Below are 17394 nucleotides of genomic sequence, written 5' to 3' on the forward strand. Positions count from 1 at the left end.
TTCTTCCTTCTGCTTGTTTTAGATTGTTTGTTCTTTTTCTTTCTCCAGGTTGATTATTTGAGATTTTCCTTGTTTTCTGAGCAAGGTCTGTATGGTTATGAACTTCCTTCTAAAGACTGCTTTTAATGCATCTCCTAGATTTTGTATGGTTATGTTTTCATTGTCATTCATCTCAAGGTATTTTTAAATTTTCTCTTTGAGCTCATCATTGACCCATTGCTTTTTTTAGTACCATATTGTTTAATCTCTGTGTAATTGTTTTTTTTTTCATTTCTCTTTTTTTGTGATTTCCAGTTTCATGCTTTTATAATCAAAAAAGATACTTGAAATAATTTCTATCCAATTAAATGTTTTGAGGCTTGTTTTGTGTCCTAGTATATGGTCTATCCTAGAGAATATTCCATGTGCACTTATATGTACTGTTTTTTCTGATGATTTTAAGACTTTATGCCTATCAAATCAAAGATAAGCCTCCTGCCCCAGCCTATCCCCATGCTCCCATTCTACAAAATTCTGCTATAGCTTCTGATCAGCTTCTGATGGTATTCCTTCTATGACTCTTGTCTCCAAGTACCTTCCAGTCTCTTCAGAACTCAGCAGGTGGTTATGTCATTGAGTACTTCCTATGGGCCAGGTACTGTGCTAAGAGCACAACACACACACTATCTCATTCAATTCTCATAACCACCCAAGGCCAGTATAGTTGTCCACAGTTTACCCAGGAGGAAACAGCACTGCAAAAATTAAACAGCTTGTTCAAGGCCCTACTAATAGTAAGTGGAGGGGTGAGAATTTGAATCCACCATTCTGCCTGTAGCTGCACTTGTGTTAGTGTCTTAGATCCCTCTCCTTAAGATGCACAAGTGGATCTGGGGTTGCAGGGTTCTCGAAGCCTACCCATTTGTAATTTTAAATAAAACAATTTAAGCATAACTTGCTCAGCAAGTATAAGACCACTTTCAGCAAGAAGAGGGTCAGCCTCATACAGCTTCCTTCCCCAGCTGAATCTTTTTGTCCACTTTTGGAGACCTGGGAGTTTCATGCCCTCTATTTCTTATCTCATGAGTCAGTGAAGTTGTCAGCAGAAATGCTGCACACCTGAGAGATGCAGAGAAAGAAAGTAGGGGAAGCAGGGGGCCTAGATTTGCACTTTGTAGTGAGGAAGAGATGGAGACACCTAACCAGGCCACCAACCACTGGCATACTATGGAGCTGGCCTGTGTGAGTGGCAGCCCTCCCTCTGGGCATGACCAAAGCTAGTCTTTTCTGAGAAATGAAGTGGTATGGCTGGCAGGTATGGGGATGGAGTCTGCAGCACACTGTAGGGAGAGTGCAGCAGGAGGATCCCCATGGTGGGGTAACTCTGTATGTACCCTGTGGCTTTTGGAATATAAAGGGGGAGAAGGAGCAGAAATGGACAGATGAGGAAAAGGAGGGCGACTAGCACTGCAATTGCTTCAGTCCTGGCCAGGCCAGCAGGCTCTGCTTCACTGTCCTGGTCTCTCCTGCATACTCCAGATCCACTGCCACTGCCCTGACTGTGAAGCACAGAAAGGGATCAGGGAACATGCCCTCCATCCTAGGAGAACACCAAGCCTCCTCTACTGAGCCCCCCACCCCCAAAGAAAAACAAATTGATGGTTTGATGGTCCAGTTCTTTATTTAGAAACCTGATTGTTCTAGAACATGGTAGGTGGGTCTGTAGCCTACCCTTTTCATGGGATTGTGTCAGAGGTGGTGGGCAACTTTCTTCCCATTTTCTCAGCAACAGAGAGAAGGTGCTTCCACTTAGAAGCACAGATTTGTAGGGAACAGTGTGGAAAGGGAAAGGGGCAGGACATCTCAAGCTGATCTGGGGGAAGCAGGGAGGTGACTCTCAACAGGAGTGGGGCAGGGGGTGGGGGGCCTACCTCTTAGGGCCTGCTGACTGGCCCCACTCTTCTCACTCTGCCTGCTCTACTCAAAAGATTTCAAAAATGCTCGTTAGGGAGGGGAAAGGAACCCACAAGCTGGGGGATGACAGCAGGGGAAGCCAGGAGGGAAGGAAGAGGGTGTGGGGAGAACCAGGGACAGCAGATCACATAGGCCTGGGAGGTCTCCAGGTCTCAGCAGTAGCAGCAGCACTTGCCCCACAGCCCCTCCACACCCCAGGAGGGTCTCAGGATCCACAGCTCACAGCTCAGCTCTCTGCTGTTTTGCCTTCAGGGCCCTGGGGGTTGTGGGGGCAGAGGCAGGGCCAGTCTAGAAGACTCTGGACTCTTTGGCAAGCTGATGGTGGTGGTCTCAGAAGTCAAATTCATCCAGGTCCCCAGTGCCCTCCCCGCCTGGGGAGCCCCACACCCGGCGGTAATTGCTCTCCAGCTCTTTCTGCCGCTGCCGCTCTTTCTGTGCCTCTTCAGCTCCCTGCACCTGGGGAAGGCCACACGGTGGGGTGGGGAGGTGGGATAAGCAGAGGCTGTAGCAGACACTGGAGGGTGGGGGTAGGGGGCGGGTGGGCAGTTGTAGGTGGGGAGGCAGGAGCCAGCACTCACACAGGTGACTTGTAGGGCTCTTGCTGAGGGCTCAACACCCAGAACTGATAGCCTCGTCTTATAGATGAGGAAACTGAGGCTCCAATAGAGGTGAGGCTGGGGGGTGCCTTGAGGACTCTGAACCTCACCCTCAACCCCTCAGCCTGCTGGGGGACAGGGAAGGCGGGAAGTCCAGGACTCAGGGGCGGGGTGCCTCTCACCAAGATATTGAAGAAAATCTCCTTGAGGTTTTTTGTGTCCTCATCAGTCAGCCAACGTGCATCCTCCTCAGTCCCTTCTGTCCCTGGTCGGACAATTTTGATCTCAATTTTCCCTGGAAAGGGGTGGGATGGGCAGTGAGAGGAGAGGCCAGGTGGCAGCTCCAGTGCAGGTCTTCTGCCCCCTGGGTCCCCAGCCGAAGTCCCCAGCCCCTCCACTTCCAGCAGCAAGCCCTTCCAACAGCTCTGAATCCAGCCCGCCCCCCAGGGCCCACCTTCGGCTGTGAGTCCCTCCCTCTCCAGCAGGTCTTTCACCAGCCCCTCGATTTGTTTCAGCTGTGGGTTTTCCCGTTTCATCTCCAGGACAGTCAGATCCTGATTGGGGCCTCCGTGACGGAGCTTGGTGACCCGGACCCGGACTCTGTGCTCAGGATCCTCCTCTTAGAGGGGGAGACACACAGGGAGACACAAAGCAGAGCCGTGACTCCAGGGTTAGGGGCTGGGGTGCTTGCCTCTCCCTAAGCCATCAGTTGGTTTTGGCAAGTTATTCCCTCTCAAACAGGTATGTGAGTCAGGGTTCAGAATAAATTAGGACCCATCACCCCCTACCCCATTCCAACCTATAAATCTCCCTCTACCGACTGCAGTTTCCTTTCTTCCCTCTGGACCCAGTAATTCTGCCCATCACCTACAGGAAAACAACTGTTTTCTGAAGCAAAAATCAGAGAAGTTGGGGCCTGCAGAGAAGTTTAAGAAGAAGGTTGGAAAACTTTGGTTTGGCACCCTACAATGTTGGGACTTGAAAGACATTTCAGTGTTTATAACAGAGAAAGTAGGATGGAAGGATTGAAACTAGGACATTAGACCTGGAATGCCTGGTCTCCACACACACAGGACCCGTGGGACAGACACAAGGGACACAGCAGGGAGGGAATGAGTCTGTCTAGGCAATTGGCTTATGAGTAGCTGGGCTGCCCGTTCCTCTCTGCCAGCTGAGGGCACTCCCTGTGCAGTCCTAGGTGACAGGAGCATCTGTCACAGGTGTGTGGTCTTCGGCCTGCACACTCACGGTCACTCATTTAATATCTACTCATCAATCACAAGGTGTCGGCAAAGTGCTAGACACTGGATGTATAGAAGCAAGCCAGTAAACAGCCATGCCAGCGAGCCACACAGGCTCTGAAAGCTGCTTCTCAAATGGTTCACTAGGAAGTAACCAGGCAAAGGGCTAGAGGTGTTGGGAAGCCCAAGAATGGTGTTCCAGAAAGAGTGAGAGGGTGAGCGTTCTCAGAAGGGATAAAGGTGACGGACCTGGCCGTTTGTTCCTGTCTGACAGCCCTCACCTGTTGATTGAGGGGATGGGGGAGGCTTTTTGGGGACAACCCTCCTTTTTCGGTGCTTCTTCATCAGCTCTGGGCTCTGTTTTTCCTCCAGCCTTTTGATGAGTTTGTTGAGAGTGGATGTCAGGGCCAGGATAGCCCGATCGCGCTCTGACTCCTTCTTCAGCCCGTCTGGGTCTAGCTCTTTCTCTGTCTGGGAGGCCCAAGGTGGGGGTGGAGAGTCAGGGATCTGGGAAGTGAGGGGCCGTCCAAGCTCTACAAAGGAGTAATGGCTAAGTCTCATGCTTCTCACAGATCCCCTTCCCCACTGTCCCAGTTTTAATTAAGCAACTAGCAGTTCAGGGCTCCTGGCTGAATGCCCCAGGCAGGCGAGGTGTGGCCCGGGTTCTCTCCCCGCCCCTCAACTGGTCCTGCCTACCGGCGCAGGCAGCCGAGGAAGCTGGAAGCTGCAGGCGGGAGAGCAGAGCTCACCTCCTGGATGATGTTCTCCAGCTCCCGCTCCATGCCAGCCTTCACCTCCGCCCGGAGCCGCTCTCGGTCTGATGGGAGCAGTATACCTTCCAGTTCCTTCTCAAATTCTCCCAGCAACTGCCGTTCATCCTCATCTTCGTCTTCATCCTCATCATCCTCCTCTTCTTCCACCTCGTTCTGCTGTTCTGGGTCGCCCTTTTCCTTCATCTCTGGTTCCCTGGAAGGGACTTCTGTAGCACTGTCTCCAGGCTGCTCCTGGCCTGTGTTTGGCTTCCCCTGCATGGGTGAGGATCAGGAGAAAGAGAGAGATGGCAGATGGTTGGGGTTTCCATAGAGACAGACAGTGGGGGTGGGTAGGGGCAGACAGCAGGGATGTGGTTTAGTTGGGGACTCATGAGGAGTAAAGGAAGTTGAGGTAGCTCTTTGGGCCCAGTTCAGGGGTGGTGTTCCGGGTGCCCCCAGCAGGGAGAAAGGTTCCATCCTTCCTGGGAGCAGGGCTCATACCTTTCTTGTTCCACCCTTCAGCTCCTCTATCAATCGAATCAAGTCTGCAGGACTCCGAATGACTTTGACCTGTACGTTGTTCTGAAAATCTGAGATAAAGGAATAGGAATAGATTGTAAATTAATTCTACTTTTACTTCCTAAGAAGAGGAGTTGAGGAAGTCAAGGAAGGACGTGGTGGGACTACCTGTCTGGTCTGAGAGACAGCGGCCAGCACACCCCTCCAAAGAGCACTTAGGGGGCCTAAGGGAGCCTCACAGGTGAGAGAGAGAAGGATGCTAACAGGCTGCCGAGTCACCTGCTCTTTCACGCGCCACTGAGGCCTTCCTGGCAATCAACCTGGCTTTTAGGTCAACAGAAGAGATTCTGGGGCCAAGGGCTCCCCCTCCCTGAATCCTGTTCTCCCCACAAATACAAACCCTTTTTTGTCTACTCAGTTCCAGGGATTGTACTGTAAACTAGATTCATTCTCATTTAATCCTGTAACAGCCCTCTAAGTTAGGGGTTATTGCCCACATGTTATGGGTGAGGAAATTGAGCTTGAGTGAAATTATCCAGGACTATAAAGTCAGGCAAGCAGTGGAACCACTATGTTCTGCTACCCCCCTAGAGAAGCACTTCTGTCTCTAAAAAGGAATCTGCTGCTGGCCTGGCTGCCCAGCCTCCCTCCTAGAGTCTAGGTCTAAACCCACGCCATGCTTGCCAACCTGAAAACACACGCAAGCAGTATAGGAGACGTGGAGAGTTCACTCACCATCGGGAGAGGTTGGCGGTGGGTCTGTGGCCTCAAGGTTTGGTTCCTGCTCCTGATGGGGAGAAAAGGGCAGAGTCAAGTACACGGGCTTCTGCATGCCAATCACACTCTTAAGGCACTGCCTCTGGGTATGGCCTTGCATCCCTAGATAAAAAGAGGTCATCTCATAATGAACCTCAGTTTGAGTGGCCCTCCAACCCAAAGCCCACGTTCAGCCTCCTCAGAGAAGTGGCTAGGAAGCTGGCTCTCACCTCGGCCTGTGTCTCCTCCCTTTCTGGGGGCTGTTCCTCTGGCTCGTGAAGCATCTTCCAGAAATCTGATTCCTTACTGTTCTCCTTGGCTGGGCTTGCACCTAGAATACAGAAAACAAGGAGAAACCTGAAAGGAGAGATGGGATATGTTTCCCTCTTCTATCGTAAGGTGTTAGGGCCTGTAGTACTCCTTCCCCCACCCCAAAAGTCAGGGCTGTTGGGCTGTTGAGGACAACACATCCCTGGGTGCACAGGACAGTAACACTGAAGAAAGGAAGAAGTGGAGACATGTGTCATGGAACAGGTGACTCAAGGACCTACCTGCTTTCTTTGGTGGCACCACGCCAGGCTTGGTCTCACTCCACACTGGAGGGTCCGGGTCTTGCCGCCCCTCTATGGCCCTGTCTCCGTACTGCTTTGAGTCTACAGGAAGATAGCGTGTCAGCAGGACGGGGATACATTCTCAGCTCTTTGATACTTGATCTTCTGCCTGTCCCTCCCTATGTGTCTCCTTCCTCCCTGTCCTCTTTTAATTACTCACCAGCTTGCCTCTGAACGTAGGCCATGTACTCCTCAGGCTGCAGGGCGGGGTGGCAGAGAATGGCCTGGGGAGCAGCGCTGGGTGGGGGCCGAAGGAGTGGGTGAGGGCAGAGCCGAGGAGTTCGAATGGTCAGCACGTAAGAACAGGACAAGGGCTCATCTACTCGATCAATGTAGTCCCCAGAGATACCAGCACCCTCATCACAGAGGAACTGCCAGGACAGGAGGATGAATAAATAGTAATCACCACCAGCCATTACCGTTATTTCTTAAAACAGCTGTCTGCTATTAAGGACTGACAGTCTGTCAGGCACTGTGCTCTGTGCATTGTGTATATGGTGCTATATATGCATTGTTAGTGTTCAGTTGCTACGTTGTATCTGACTTTTTTGCAACCCTATGGACTGTAGCCTGACAGGCTCCTCCATCCATGGGATTTCCCAGGCAAGAATACTGGAGTGGGTTGCCATTTCCTTCTCCAGGGGATCTTTCTGACCCAGGGATGGAACCCCCATCTCCTGCATTGGCAGGTGGATTCTTTACCACTGAGCCACCAAGGGAGCCCTTTACATGCATTAGCTCATTTAATTATCATGACAACCCAGGGAGGGAGGTAACAGTATCTCAACTCTGTGGCTTAAGATACTGGGGTTTGATATAGTTGAGGGACTTGTTCAGGCTGACCAGCTGGTAAGTGGTAAAAATACGAATTGAACTTGGGCAACTTAACTGTAGGTAACCAGCTGATTTGTTTCATGTTCTTGCTTTATATAAATACAGTATGTACATACTTATACATATTTGATATATATTTTTATATGTATTTGAAATACGTATATTCTCTGTGTGTGTGCATGTGTGTATGATTTTAAAAAACTTTAAACAGTTCTAAGGTCTTTGTATTAATCAGAAAGAGAGTAAAGATATCAATTAATGTTAGCCTTTCATTAGTTAGGATTCACCACTGTAATTTCTGGGGCTTCCCTGGTGGATCAGCAGTCAAGAATCCACCTGCCAATGCAAGAGATGTGGGTTTGATTTTTTTGGGTCAGGAAGATCCCTGGAAGAGGAAATGGCAACCCACTCCAGTATTCTTGCATGGGAAATTTCATGGACAGAGGAGCCTGGCAGGGCTGCATGGAGTTGCAAAGAGTTGGACATGACTGAGCACGCACACACACACACTCTGTAATTTCTAAAGTAACTGTTACAAGTAGAAGAGGTCCCACTTCTGAGTGGCAGCCCGAGGAGCTCTGCAGATCCACTCCCTAGTGAAATTCCATAACTGGTGAACACTTTTTTTTTAACTCAGGCATTTAAAATCTCTGGAAATTTTCCTAAGGACATACAACAAATTAAGAAACATCTATTCAAGAAAATCCACTAAATCTTGAATAGTGAAAATTTATAGTACTTGGACCATGACCCTCCTTTTTCTCCAACCCTGACTTCACAGCTCAGACAGATGCTCCATTCCAGGTGAGTAAGGTCCAAAAAATGGGGCCTCTATCCCCTCAGCATCCAGTCAAGAGATATGGTATGTCACCAGAGGGGCAGGCCACCAATATTCCTCAATCCTCTCTAGTTACAAGTTGCAGAGAATACCTGCTGAATACGGTCAAGAGACGGAGGACTCCCTTCCTCCACTCAGCCCCACTCAGGACAGTGGCTGCACCTCAGGTGCAGAAGGATAGGAATACTGGGCCTTGATCACCCTCACCATAGATCACTGAAAGGGCAGAGATTTCACAACAGAGATGAGAACTGAGAGGACCAGAGGCTATCACCCCTGCCCAGGTCTCTGCTCATGAAACAGGAGTGTCACTCTGACAGAACTGGGTCAGTGTCTCTGACATCAGCTCCAGAGCAGGGGCTTAAAGATTCTGCCAGGGGGAGAGGCAATCCATTAGAATAGAAAGCCCCAAAGCTCTTTCCAAATGAACTGAATTCTTGTGAAACAGTAGGAGGAAGTTTAAGCCTAAGGGCACTTTCCAAAAAATGAAAAAAATTGGTGGTAAGCACTAAAGAAGAGGCTGGTATCATCAAAAGCAACCCTGGTACAGAAGCCCAAATTTAACTGGATCAGATTATGGAGCAACTTACGCCCCACATGTCAAAAACTACAGAGCAACTGGCTAGCAATTAATGAGTATGAACAGCTGGGTATGATATCAGCAGAGGCAGACAGATTAACACATCAGCAAGAGAGACAGTCAAAGGGAGCCCTGCTGACACACCATCATCCACTGTGGCTGTGAGCATGCCCACGGCTATGCCCTCAGAGGAGCGACATCAGTGGCTTCATTCTGCAAGAGGAGGAGGCCTCATTAAAATAGCTCAGCCAAGTCACGAAAGAAACAAGCAAATGACCAAAACAAGTCTCATGGTGGAGGCCAAGAATCAGTATCCAGACTTGCTCCAATATATTACCTAAAATATATTTTAGGTATATTTTAATATATTTTTGTTCACTTTTCAACAAAAAATTATGATATATGCAAAGAAACAAAGTGTGACCCATACTTTGTCACAGGCAACAGAAAATGCCTGTGAGAGGACACAGATGTTAGATTTCAGAGAGAAACATTTTAAAGTAGTCATTATGATAAATTCAAAGAGCTAAAAATTTAAATCATATAAAGTATGTTCTCCTATAATTAAAAAAGATACATGCACCCCGTATGTTCACAGCAACACTATTTACAAAAACCAAAACATGGAAACAACCTAAATGTCCATTGACAGATCAATGGATAAAGATGTGGTGCATATGCACACTGGAATACTACTCAGCTGTGAACAAGAATAAAATAATGGCATTTGCAGCAACATGGATGGACCTCTAGAGATCATAGTAAGTGAAGTAATTCAGAAAGAGAAAGACAATACCTTATTACAGCACTTACATGAATCTAAAATATGATGCAAATGAACTTATCTATGAAACAGAAATCTACTCATAGACATAGAGAACAGACTTGTGATTGCCAAGGGGGAGGGGAGGTGGAGAAGAGAAGGATCGGAAGTTTGAAGTTAGCAGATGTGAAAGTGAAAATCGATCAGTCATGTCCAACTCTTCATGACCCCATGGACTATAGCCTGCCAGGCTCCTCTGCCAATGGAATTCTCCAGCCAGAATACTGGAGTGGGTAGCCATTCCCTTCTCCAGGGGATCTTCCCAATGCAGGGATCGAACCCAGGTTTCCCACATTTCAGGCGGATTCTTTACTATCTGAGCCACCAGGGAAGCCCAAGCAGATGCAAACTATTATATACAGAATGGATAAACAAGGTCCTACTGTACAGCACAGGGAACTATATTCAATATCCTGTGATAAACCATAATGGAAAAGAATTATGAAAAAGAATGTATATACATGTATAACTGAATCACTTTGCTGCATAGCATAAATTAATACAACATTGTGAATCAATTATATTTCAATAAAATACATTTTTTAAAAAAACAGGGACAAAGTATGTTCTCTAACCACAGTGTAATGATATTAGAAATTAATAACAAATAAAAGCAAAAATAAATGGGATCTAATTAAAATTAAAAGCTTATGCACAACAAAGGAAACTATAAGCAAGGTGAAAAGACAGGCTTCAGAATGGGAGAAAATAGCAAATGAAGCAACTGACAAAGAATTAATCTCAAAAGTATACAAGCAACTTCTGCAGCTCAATTCCAGAAAAATAAACAACCCAATCAAAAAATGGGCCAAAGAACTAAACAGACATTTCTCCAAAGAAGACATACAGATGGCTAACAAACACATGAAAAGATGCTCAACATCACTCATTATCAGAGAAGTGCAAATCAAAACCACAATGAGGTACCATTTCACGCCAGTCAGAATGCCTGCTATCCAAAAGTCTACAAGCAATAAATGCTGGAAAGGGCGTGGAGAAAAGGGAACCCTCTTACACTGTTGGTGGGAATGCAAACTAGTACAGCCACTATGGAAAACTGTGGAAATTCCTTAAAAAACTGGAAATAGAACGGCCATATGACTCAGCAATCCCACTTCTGGGCATACACACCAAGGAAACCAGAATTGAAAGAGACATGTGTACCCCAGTGTTCATCGCAGCACTGTTTACAATAGCCAGGACATGGAAGCAACCTAGATGTCCATCAGCAGATGAATGGATAAGAAAGCTGTGGTACATATACACAATGGAGTATTACTCAGCCATTAAAGAGAATACATTTGAATCAGTTCTAATGAGGTGGATGAAACTACAGCCTATTATACAGAGTGAAGTAAGCCAGAAAGAAAAACACCAATACAGTATACTAACGCATATATATGGAATTTAGAAAGATGGTAACAATAACCCTGTATGAGAGACAGCAAAAGAGACACAGATGTATAGAACAGTCTTTTGGACTCTGTGGGAGGGAGGGGGGGATGATTTGGGAGAATGGCATTAAAACATGTATAATATCATATAAGAAACGAATCGCCAGTCCAGGTTCGATGCAGGATACAGGATGCCTGGGGCTGGTGCACTGGGATGACCCAGAGGGATGGGATGGGGAGGGAGGTGGGAGGGGGGTTCAGGATGGGGAACACATGTACACCCGTGGCAGATTCATGTCAATGTATGGCAAAACCAATACACTATTGTAAAGTAATTAGCCTCCAATTAAATTTATATTTAAAAAAGAAATTAATAACAAAGAAATCTGGGGAATTCATAAATGTATAGAAATCAATACACTCCTAAGTAACCAATGGCTCAAAGAAATAACAAGAAAATTAGAAAATACTGAGATGAATGAAAACACAATGAAGACATAATATATCAGAACTTATGGATGCAGCTAAAGCAGTGCTTTTAGAAGAAAATTTTTACCTGTAAAGTATAAAAAAGAAGAAACAGATCAAATCCATAACCTGAACTTCCACTTTGAAACTAGAAAAGGAAAAGCAAACTAAACCCAAAGTAAGCAGAGGGAAATAAATAATACAGATTAGAACAGAAATGAATGAAATAGAGAACAGAAAAATAATAGAGAAAATAAACTAAAAGTTGATTTTTGAAAAGATCGATAAAAGTGACAAAATTTTAGTTAGACTGATCAAGGGAAAAAGAGAAGACTCAAGTTGGTACAATTCAAAATGAAAGAAGGAACATTACTACCAACCTTACAGATGTAAAAAGGATTGTAAAGGAATACTATGGTCACCTATATGCCAACCAATCAGATAACTCAGATGAAATCAGGACAGATTTCTAGAAGGACACAAAATACCAAAACTGACTCAAGAAGAAAAAATCTATTCAAATAGACCAGTAACAATTAAAGAGGTTAGTAATTAAAAACAACTACCCACACAGGGAAGCTTGGGTCAAGTGGGTCTACTGATGAATTTTACCAAACATTTAAAACATAAAAATTCCAACTGGTCTCAAACTCTTAAAAAAAAAATAGAAGAGGAGGGGCTTCCCTGGTGATCCAGTGACTTGTTCTTCCAATGCAGGGGGCACAGGCTTGATCTCTGGTCAAGGAAATAGACCCCACATGCCACAAGTAAGAGTCCGCTTGCCACAACTAAACATCCTGTATGCTGCAACTAGAAGATCCTGCATGCCTGGCACAGACAGACAAACAGATAAATAATGCCTTCCCTGGTGGTCCAGTGGTTAAGAATCTGCCTGCAAATGGGGACATGGGTTCGATTCCTGGTCCAGGAAAATTCCACATGCCGTGGGGCAACTAAGCCTGTGTGACTCAACTCCTGAGACTGAGCTCTAGAGCTGATGTTCTGCAACAAGAGAAGTCCGGGCACTGAAACTAGAGGGGAGCTCCTGCTCTCCGCAACTAGAGAAAGTCCATGCACAGCAACAAACACTCAGTGCAGCCAAAGATAAATAATTTTTTTAAATAAATAAATATTTTAAAAAACCCAAAACACAAAAAATAGAAGAGGGAACACCTCCCAACTCATTCTATGAGACCAGGGAATTCCATAAACCAACAATGCTTCCATTTAAAAAATAAATTTAAAATGTAATATAAAAACAATAGCTAACTATTCTTTAACATCCATTATTTCAAAGGCAAAAAAAAAACAAAACAAAAAACCCCAAAACTACAAAACATTGCTGAAAGAAATTAAAGACTTAAATGGAAAGATATCCAAGTTCACAGATTATAAGACTTAATATTGTGAAGATGGCAATAGATTTAATTGCAATCGCCATCAAAATTTCAGGTGCCTTCTTTGCAGAAGTTATGTTCCTAAAATTCACATGGAAATTCAAGGAACTACACAAAGCGAAAACAATCTTGAAGAACAGGACTGGATTTCAAATCGTACTTCTAGATTTCAAAGCTTCTACAGAGCTGCAGTACCAAGACACTGTAGCACTAACATAAGTGTACAGACCAATGAAACAGGGTTGAGTCCAGAAGTTAACCTTACTATTATCATCTTTCAATAAGGTTACCAAGATCAGCCAACGGGAAGTGTCTTTTCAACAAATGACGCTAAGTCGAAAGGATATCTACAAGCAAAACAACGAAGTTTGATTCCTACTTCATACCATACATAAAAATTAACTCCCATTGGATCAAAGACCTAAAGGTAAAATTATAAAACTCTTAGAAGGAAACATAAATGTAAGTCTTCTTGGCCTTAAATGAGGCAATGATTTGTTAGGTACAATATCAAGAGCACAAGTAACAAGGAAAAAAAAGATTAATTGGAATCCATCAAAATTAAAGGCCTTTGTGTTGTAAAGGACACCATCAAGAATGTGAAATGACAATTCACAGAATGGGAGAAAATATTTGCAAATCATATATCTGAAAAGGAACTTGTATCTAGAATATATAAAGAAATTTTACAACTCAATAATAAAATGACAATGCAATTTTCAAATGGGCAAAAGATCTGAATAGACATTTCTCTAAAGAAAAAAGACAAATTGCTAATACGCCTATGAAAAGTTGCTCCACATTGTAACCATCAGGAAATGCAAATCAAAACTACAATGAGATGCCACTTATACTCACTAGGAAGGCTACAGTCAAAAAGATGAAAAACAGGGCTTCACTGGTGGTCTAGTGGTTAAGAATCCACCTGCCAATGCAGAGGACATAGGTTCAGTCCCTGGTCTGGGAAGATCCCACATGCCGAGGAGCAACTAAGCCACAACTACTGACCCAGCAATCTAGAATCCAACAGCCACAATAACTGAGCCCACGTCCTGCAACTCCTGAAGCCCGCTACAAGAGAAGCCACCTCAATGAGGAGACCGCACACTGCTACGAAGACCCGGGGTGGCCCAAAATAAAACAAAATTAATTAATTAATTTTTAAAAAGATGAAAAACAAGTGCTGATGAGGATGTGGAGAAATTCAAACTCTCACCCACCACTTGTGGGATTATATAATAAAACAACGGGACTGTTTCAGAAAAAGTCTGGCAATTAAATATAGAATTTAATGAAAGTCTGGCAATCTAAAAATATTAAAGTCTGGCAATTTAATATAGAATTACCATATGATCCAGCAATTCTATTCCTTGGTATATACCAAAAGAAAAAAAAAACACACAAAAACCTGTTCACATATGTTAAAAGCACCATTCTTCATAATAGCCAAAAAGTGCAAACAACCCAAGTGTTCACCAACTGATGAAAGAATAGATAGAATGTGGAATATTATTTGGTAATAAAATGTAAAGCAGTACTGGTACATGCTACACGCAGATGGCTCTTGAACACATGATAAATGAACAAAGCCAGACACAAAAGGTCACACATTATACACATTACATCCACAGGGTGAAGATGAGAGGTTGTCTGGAGAGGTGGATGGGGTGGGGAGTGGAGGTAGAATAGAAAGTAACTGCTCAAGGGTAGAGGATTTCTTTCAGGGTGATGACAATGGTCTACAATTGATTGTGCTGATGGCTGCACACCTCTGAATACATGAAAAAACCACTGAAATACACCCTGAATTGTGTGCTATGTGACTTATATCTCCATAAATGTGTTATTTTAAAAAATAAAGAGACAGAGCAAAACTTCCCACTGAGATGAGAGAAAAATGGCATCATTAAGATAAAACAAACCAAAAGCAAGGAAGGAGAGAAAAAGTGGGACAAAGGAAAGCATAAAATAAAATGTTAGACATAAGTCCAAATATATACACACACACACACATATAAATGGCTAAAAATGTTTTAAATACAAGTACGTGCTATTTGGAGACACACTTAAAACATAAGAATATAGAAAAGGTAAAAACAAAAGGATGAAAAAAATCAGTAAACATAACTCAGTGAAAGCCGTTACAGCTGTATTAGCATCACACCAGAGACTTAAAGTCAAAAAATTACTAAGATAAAGGTCAATTCATAATGTTAAAACATTCAATTTATGAGGAATAATAATTTAAATTGTATGTAATTCTTTATCTTCCTTGTCTGTCTTTCCCAGTGAGATGAGGCATTTTTGTCTCGTGTTCTCTTAAAATATCTCTAGCAACTAGAACAGTTCCTGGCACACAGAAGCACTTAATAAACATTTGCTGAATACATTGATACGTAGCCCCAAGATACAAAAAGCAACAGCTTACAGAATAATAACGAACAAATTGAAAGAATAATAAGTAAAAACAGACAAATCCATAATCATAGTGGGAGACAGATCAGTAAGGATACAAAAGATTTGAACAGCATGACCTAAAAGACATACAGAAAACATCGTGCCTCACAGTAGAGGACATGTTCTTTTCAAACACAAAGAATCATTCATAGACTCTGACATACACTGTACTGTACCAGCCTAACCAGATTTGAAAGGACTCAAATTTAATGGTATAACCAGGAAAGTCTATGTAACTATGAGATATATATATATATATATATATATATATATATATATAAAAGATAATCAGGGAAACTTGAAATGGTTGAATATTTGGTGATAATAAATTGTGGTTAATTTTTCTAGTGTGATATAGTACTGTGGTTATATTTTTAAAAGAGCTCTAGTCTTTTAGGGATAACACAGAAATATTTAAGGATGAAATGAGATGAAATGCTTGTAATCTGCTTCCAAATAAGCTGGGAGTGGAAGTACAGTGCATGGAGGTGGGCAAGGGGATAGATGAAATGAGACTGGTCATATTGGTTGAAGCCAAATGATACACAGGGAGGTCACTGGATAATTCTGTTTTTATGTTTTTCATTTTCTGTAACAGAAAGTTTTTACAGACAATCTTTAAATATATATCACCTGCACCCAGCAATTATACTTTCAAGATATAGTTACACGTATACATATGTATAGAATTATCTTCTGTAATGACAAAAAGTAGGAGGGAAATGATTTTAAGCATACAGTAATGGTGACAAAGTGATAGAACATTCATACAATGGAATACTATGTAAACATGAAAACAAAGAATAAAGTTCTAGATGTACTGCCCCTGAAAGATCGCTAAGAATTATTGTCAAGATGTATAAAAATAAGGTGGTACAAAGTATGTTTAATGTACTGTGCATTGTATGTTTAAAAAAAAAGGGGGAACAGGAAATAAGAATCTCTAATCACAACTGCTTTTAAACACACAAAGGCTGGAAGGCGACAGAATAAGAGCAGGGTTACTGGGCAGTTGGGGAGGGCATGATGGGAAATAAGCAGGTGGGAGATAAGTTTGGGAGGGAAAATTTTTATCACACACCTTTATACTTTCTGGATTTTGAGTTATGGAAGAGTATTATCAATTTGAAAATTAGATTAAAAAAAAATAGTCTCAGAAAACCGTGACATATTTGTAGTAGTAACTGGAGAGAAATTTATAAGAGATGTAAAAGAGGAAAAGCTGGAAATGAGTTAAATACTCAAGAAATTAGGGGGGGAAAAAGCAAATTAAAGCTGAAAAAAGTGGAAGGAAAAGAACGATTAGCCTGGAAATAAATACAATGGAAAACAAATATGATACAGAAGCTCAACAGAGCTGAAATTAGTTCTTGGAAAATAAGACTAATAAAACTGACCAGCCTCTCGAGACTGACCAGTAACAAAACCTGTGGGTGCTGTTTAGTCACTTAGTCATGTCCAACTCTTTGAGACCCTATGGACTGTTGCCTGCCAGGCTCCTCTGTCCATGGGATTCTGCCACTTACTTTTCCAGGGGCTCTTCCCCACCTAGGGACTGAATCTGCATCTCCTGCTTAGCAGGTGGATTCTTTACCACTGAGCCACTTGGGAAGCCCCATACTTCCTTTAGCATTTTCCAAACTCATTACACTCTAGGGTTTTCCCTATGTTTTATGCATTGTGGTGTGATATACTATAATATAGCTGTTTTATGGACAAAGGTTTTCCACATTCATGCATTCATGAGGTTTCTTCTATGTGTGAATTCTCAGGTGTACTCCAAGAGCTGAATTTTGAGTAAAAGCCTTCCCACATTCACCATACTCATAGGGTTTCTCTCCTGTGTGAACTCTCTGGTGTGCACTAAGATGTGACTTCTGGGGAGAAGGTCTTCCCACCCTCACTGCATTTTTAGGATTTTACACCTGTGTGAATTCTCTGATGTACTCTGAGGACGGAATTACATGCAAGAGGAATAACCTGAAAAGAGGAATCTAATTACAGATGCTACAACAGTTAGAACTGGACATGGAACAACAGACTGGTTCCAAATAGGAAAAGGAGTACATCAAGGCTGTATATTGTCACCCTACTTATTTAACTGATATGCAGAGTACATCATGAGAAATGCTGGGCTGAAGGAAGCACAAGTTGGAATCAAGATTGCCAGGAGAA

General features: G+C 43.4%; 1 protein-coding gene across 2 annotated transcripts in view; it reads right to left on the reverse strand.

Moving 5' to 3' along the window:
- Window positions 1–1641: 1641 nt before the first annotated feature.
- Window positions 1642–17394, reverse strand: part of OS9 (OS9 endoplasmic reticulum lectin) — a 34245-nt gene continuing 18492 nt past the window's right edge. The window contains 10 exon segments of one of the 2 annotated variants that reach the window (NM_001034225.1): window positions 1642–2409; window positions 2732–2844; window positions 3004–3168; window positions 4072–4261; window positions 4540–4815; window positions 5044–5132; window positions 5797–5848; window positions 6048–6148; window positions 6369–6470; window positions 6589–6799. In NM_001034225.1, the coding sequence (NP_001029397.1) occupies window positions 2284–2409; window positions 2732–2844; window positions 3004–3168; window positions 4072–4261; window positions 4540–4815; window positions 5044–5132; window positions 5797–5848; window positions 6048–6148; window positions 6369–6470; window positions 6589–6799 (1425 nt within the window). In that variant the 3' untranslated portion in view covers window positions 1642–2283. 2 annotated transcript variants of the gene reach the window in all.

This window comes from Bos taurus, chromosome 5, assembly GCF_002263795.3.
Source record: "Bos taurus isolate L1 Dominette 01449 registration number 42190680 breed Hereford chromosome 5, ARS-UCD2.0, whole genome shotgun sequence".
NCBI lineage: Eukaryota > Metazoa > Chordata > Mammalia > Artiodactyla > Bovidae > Bos > Bos taurus.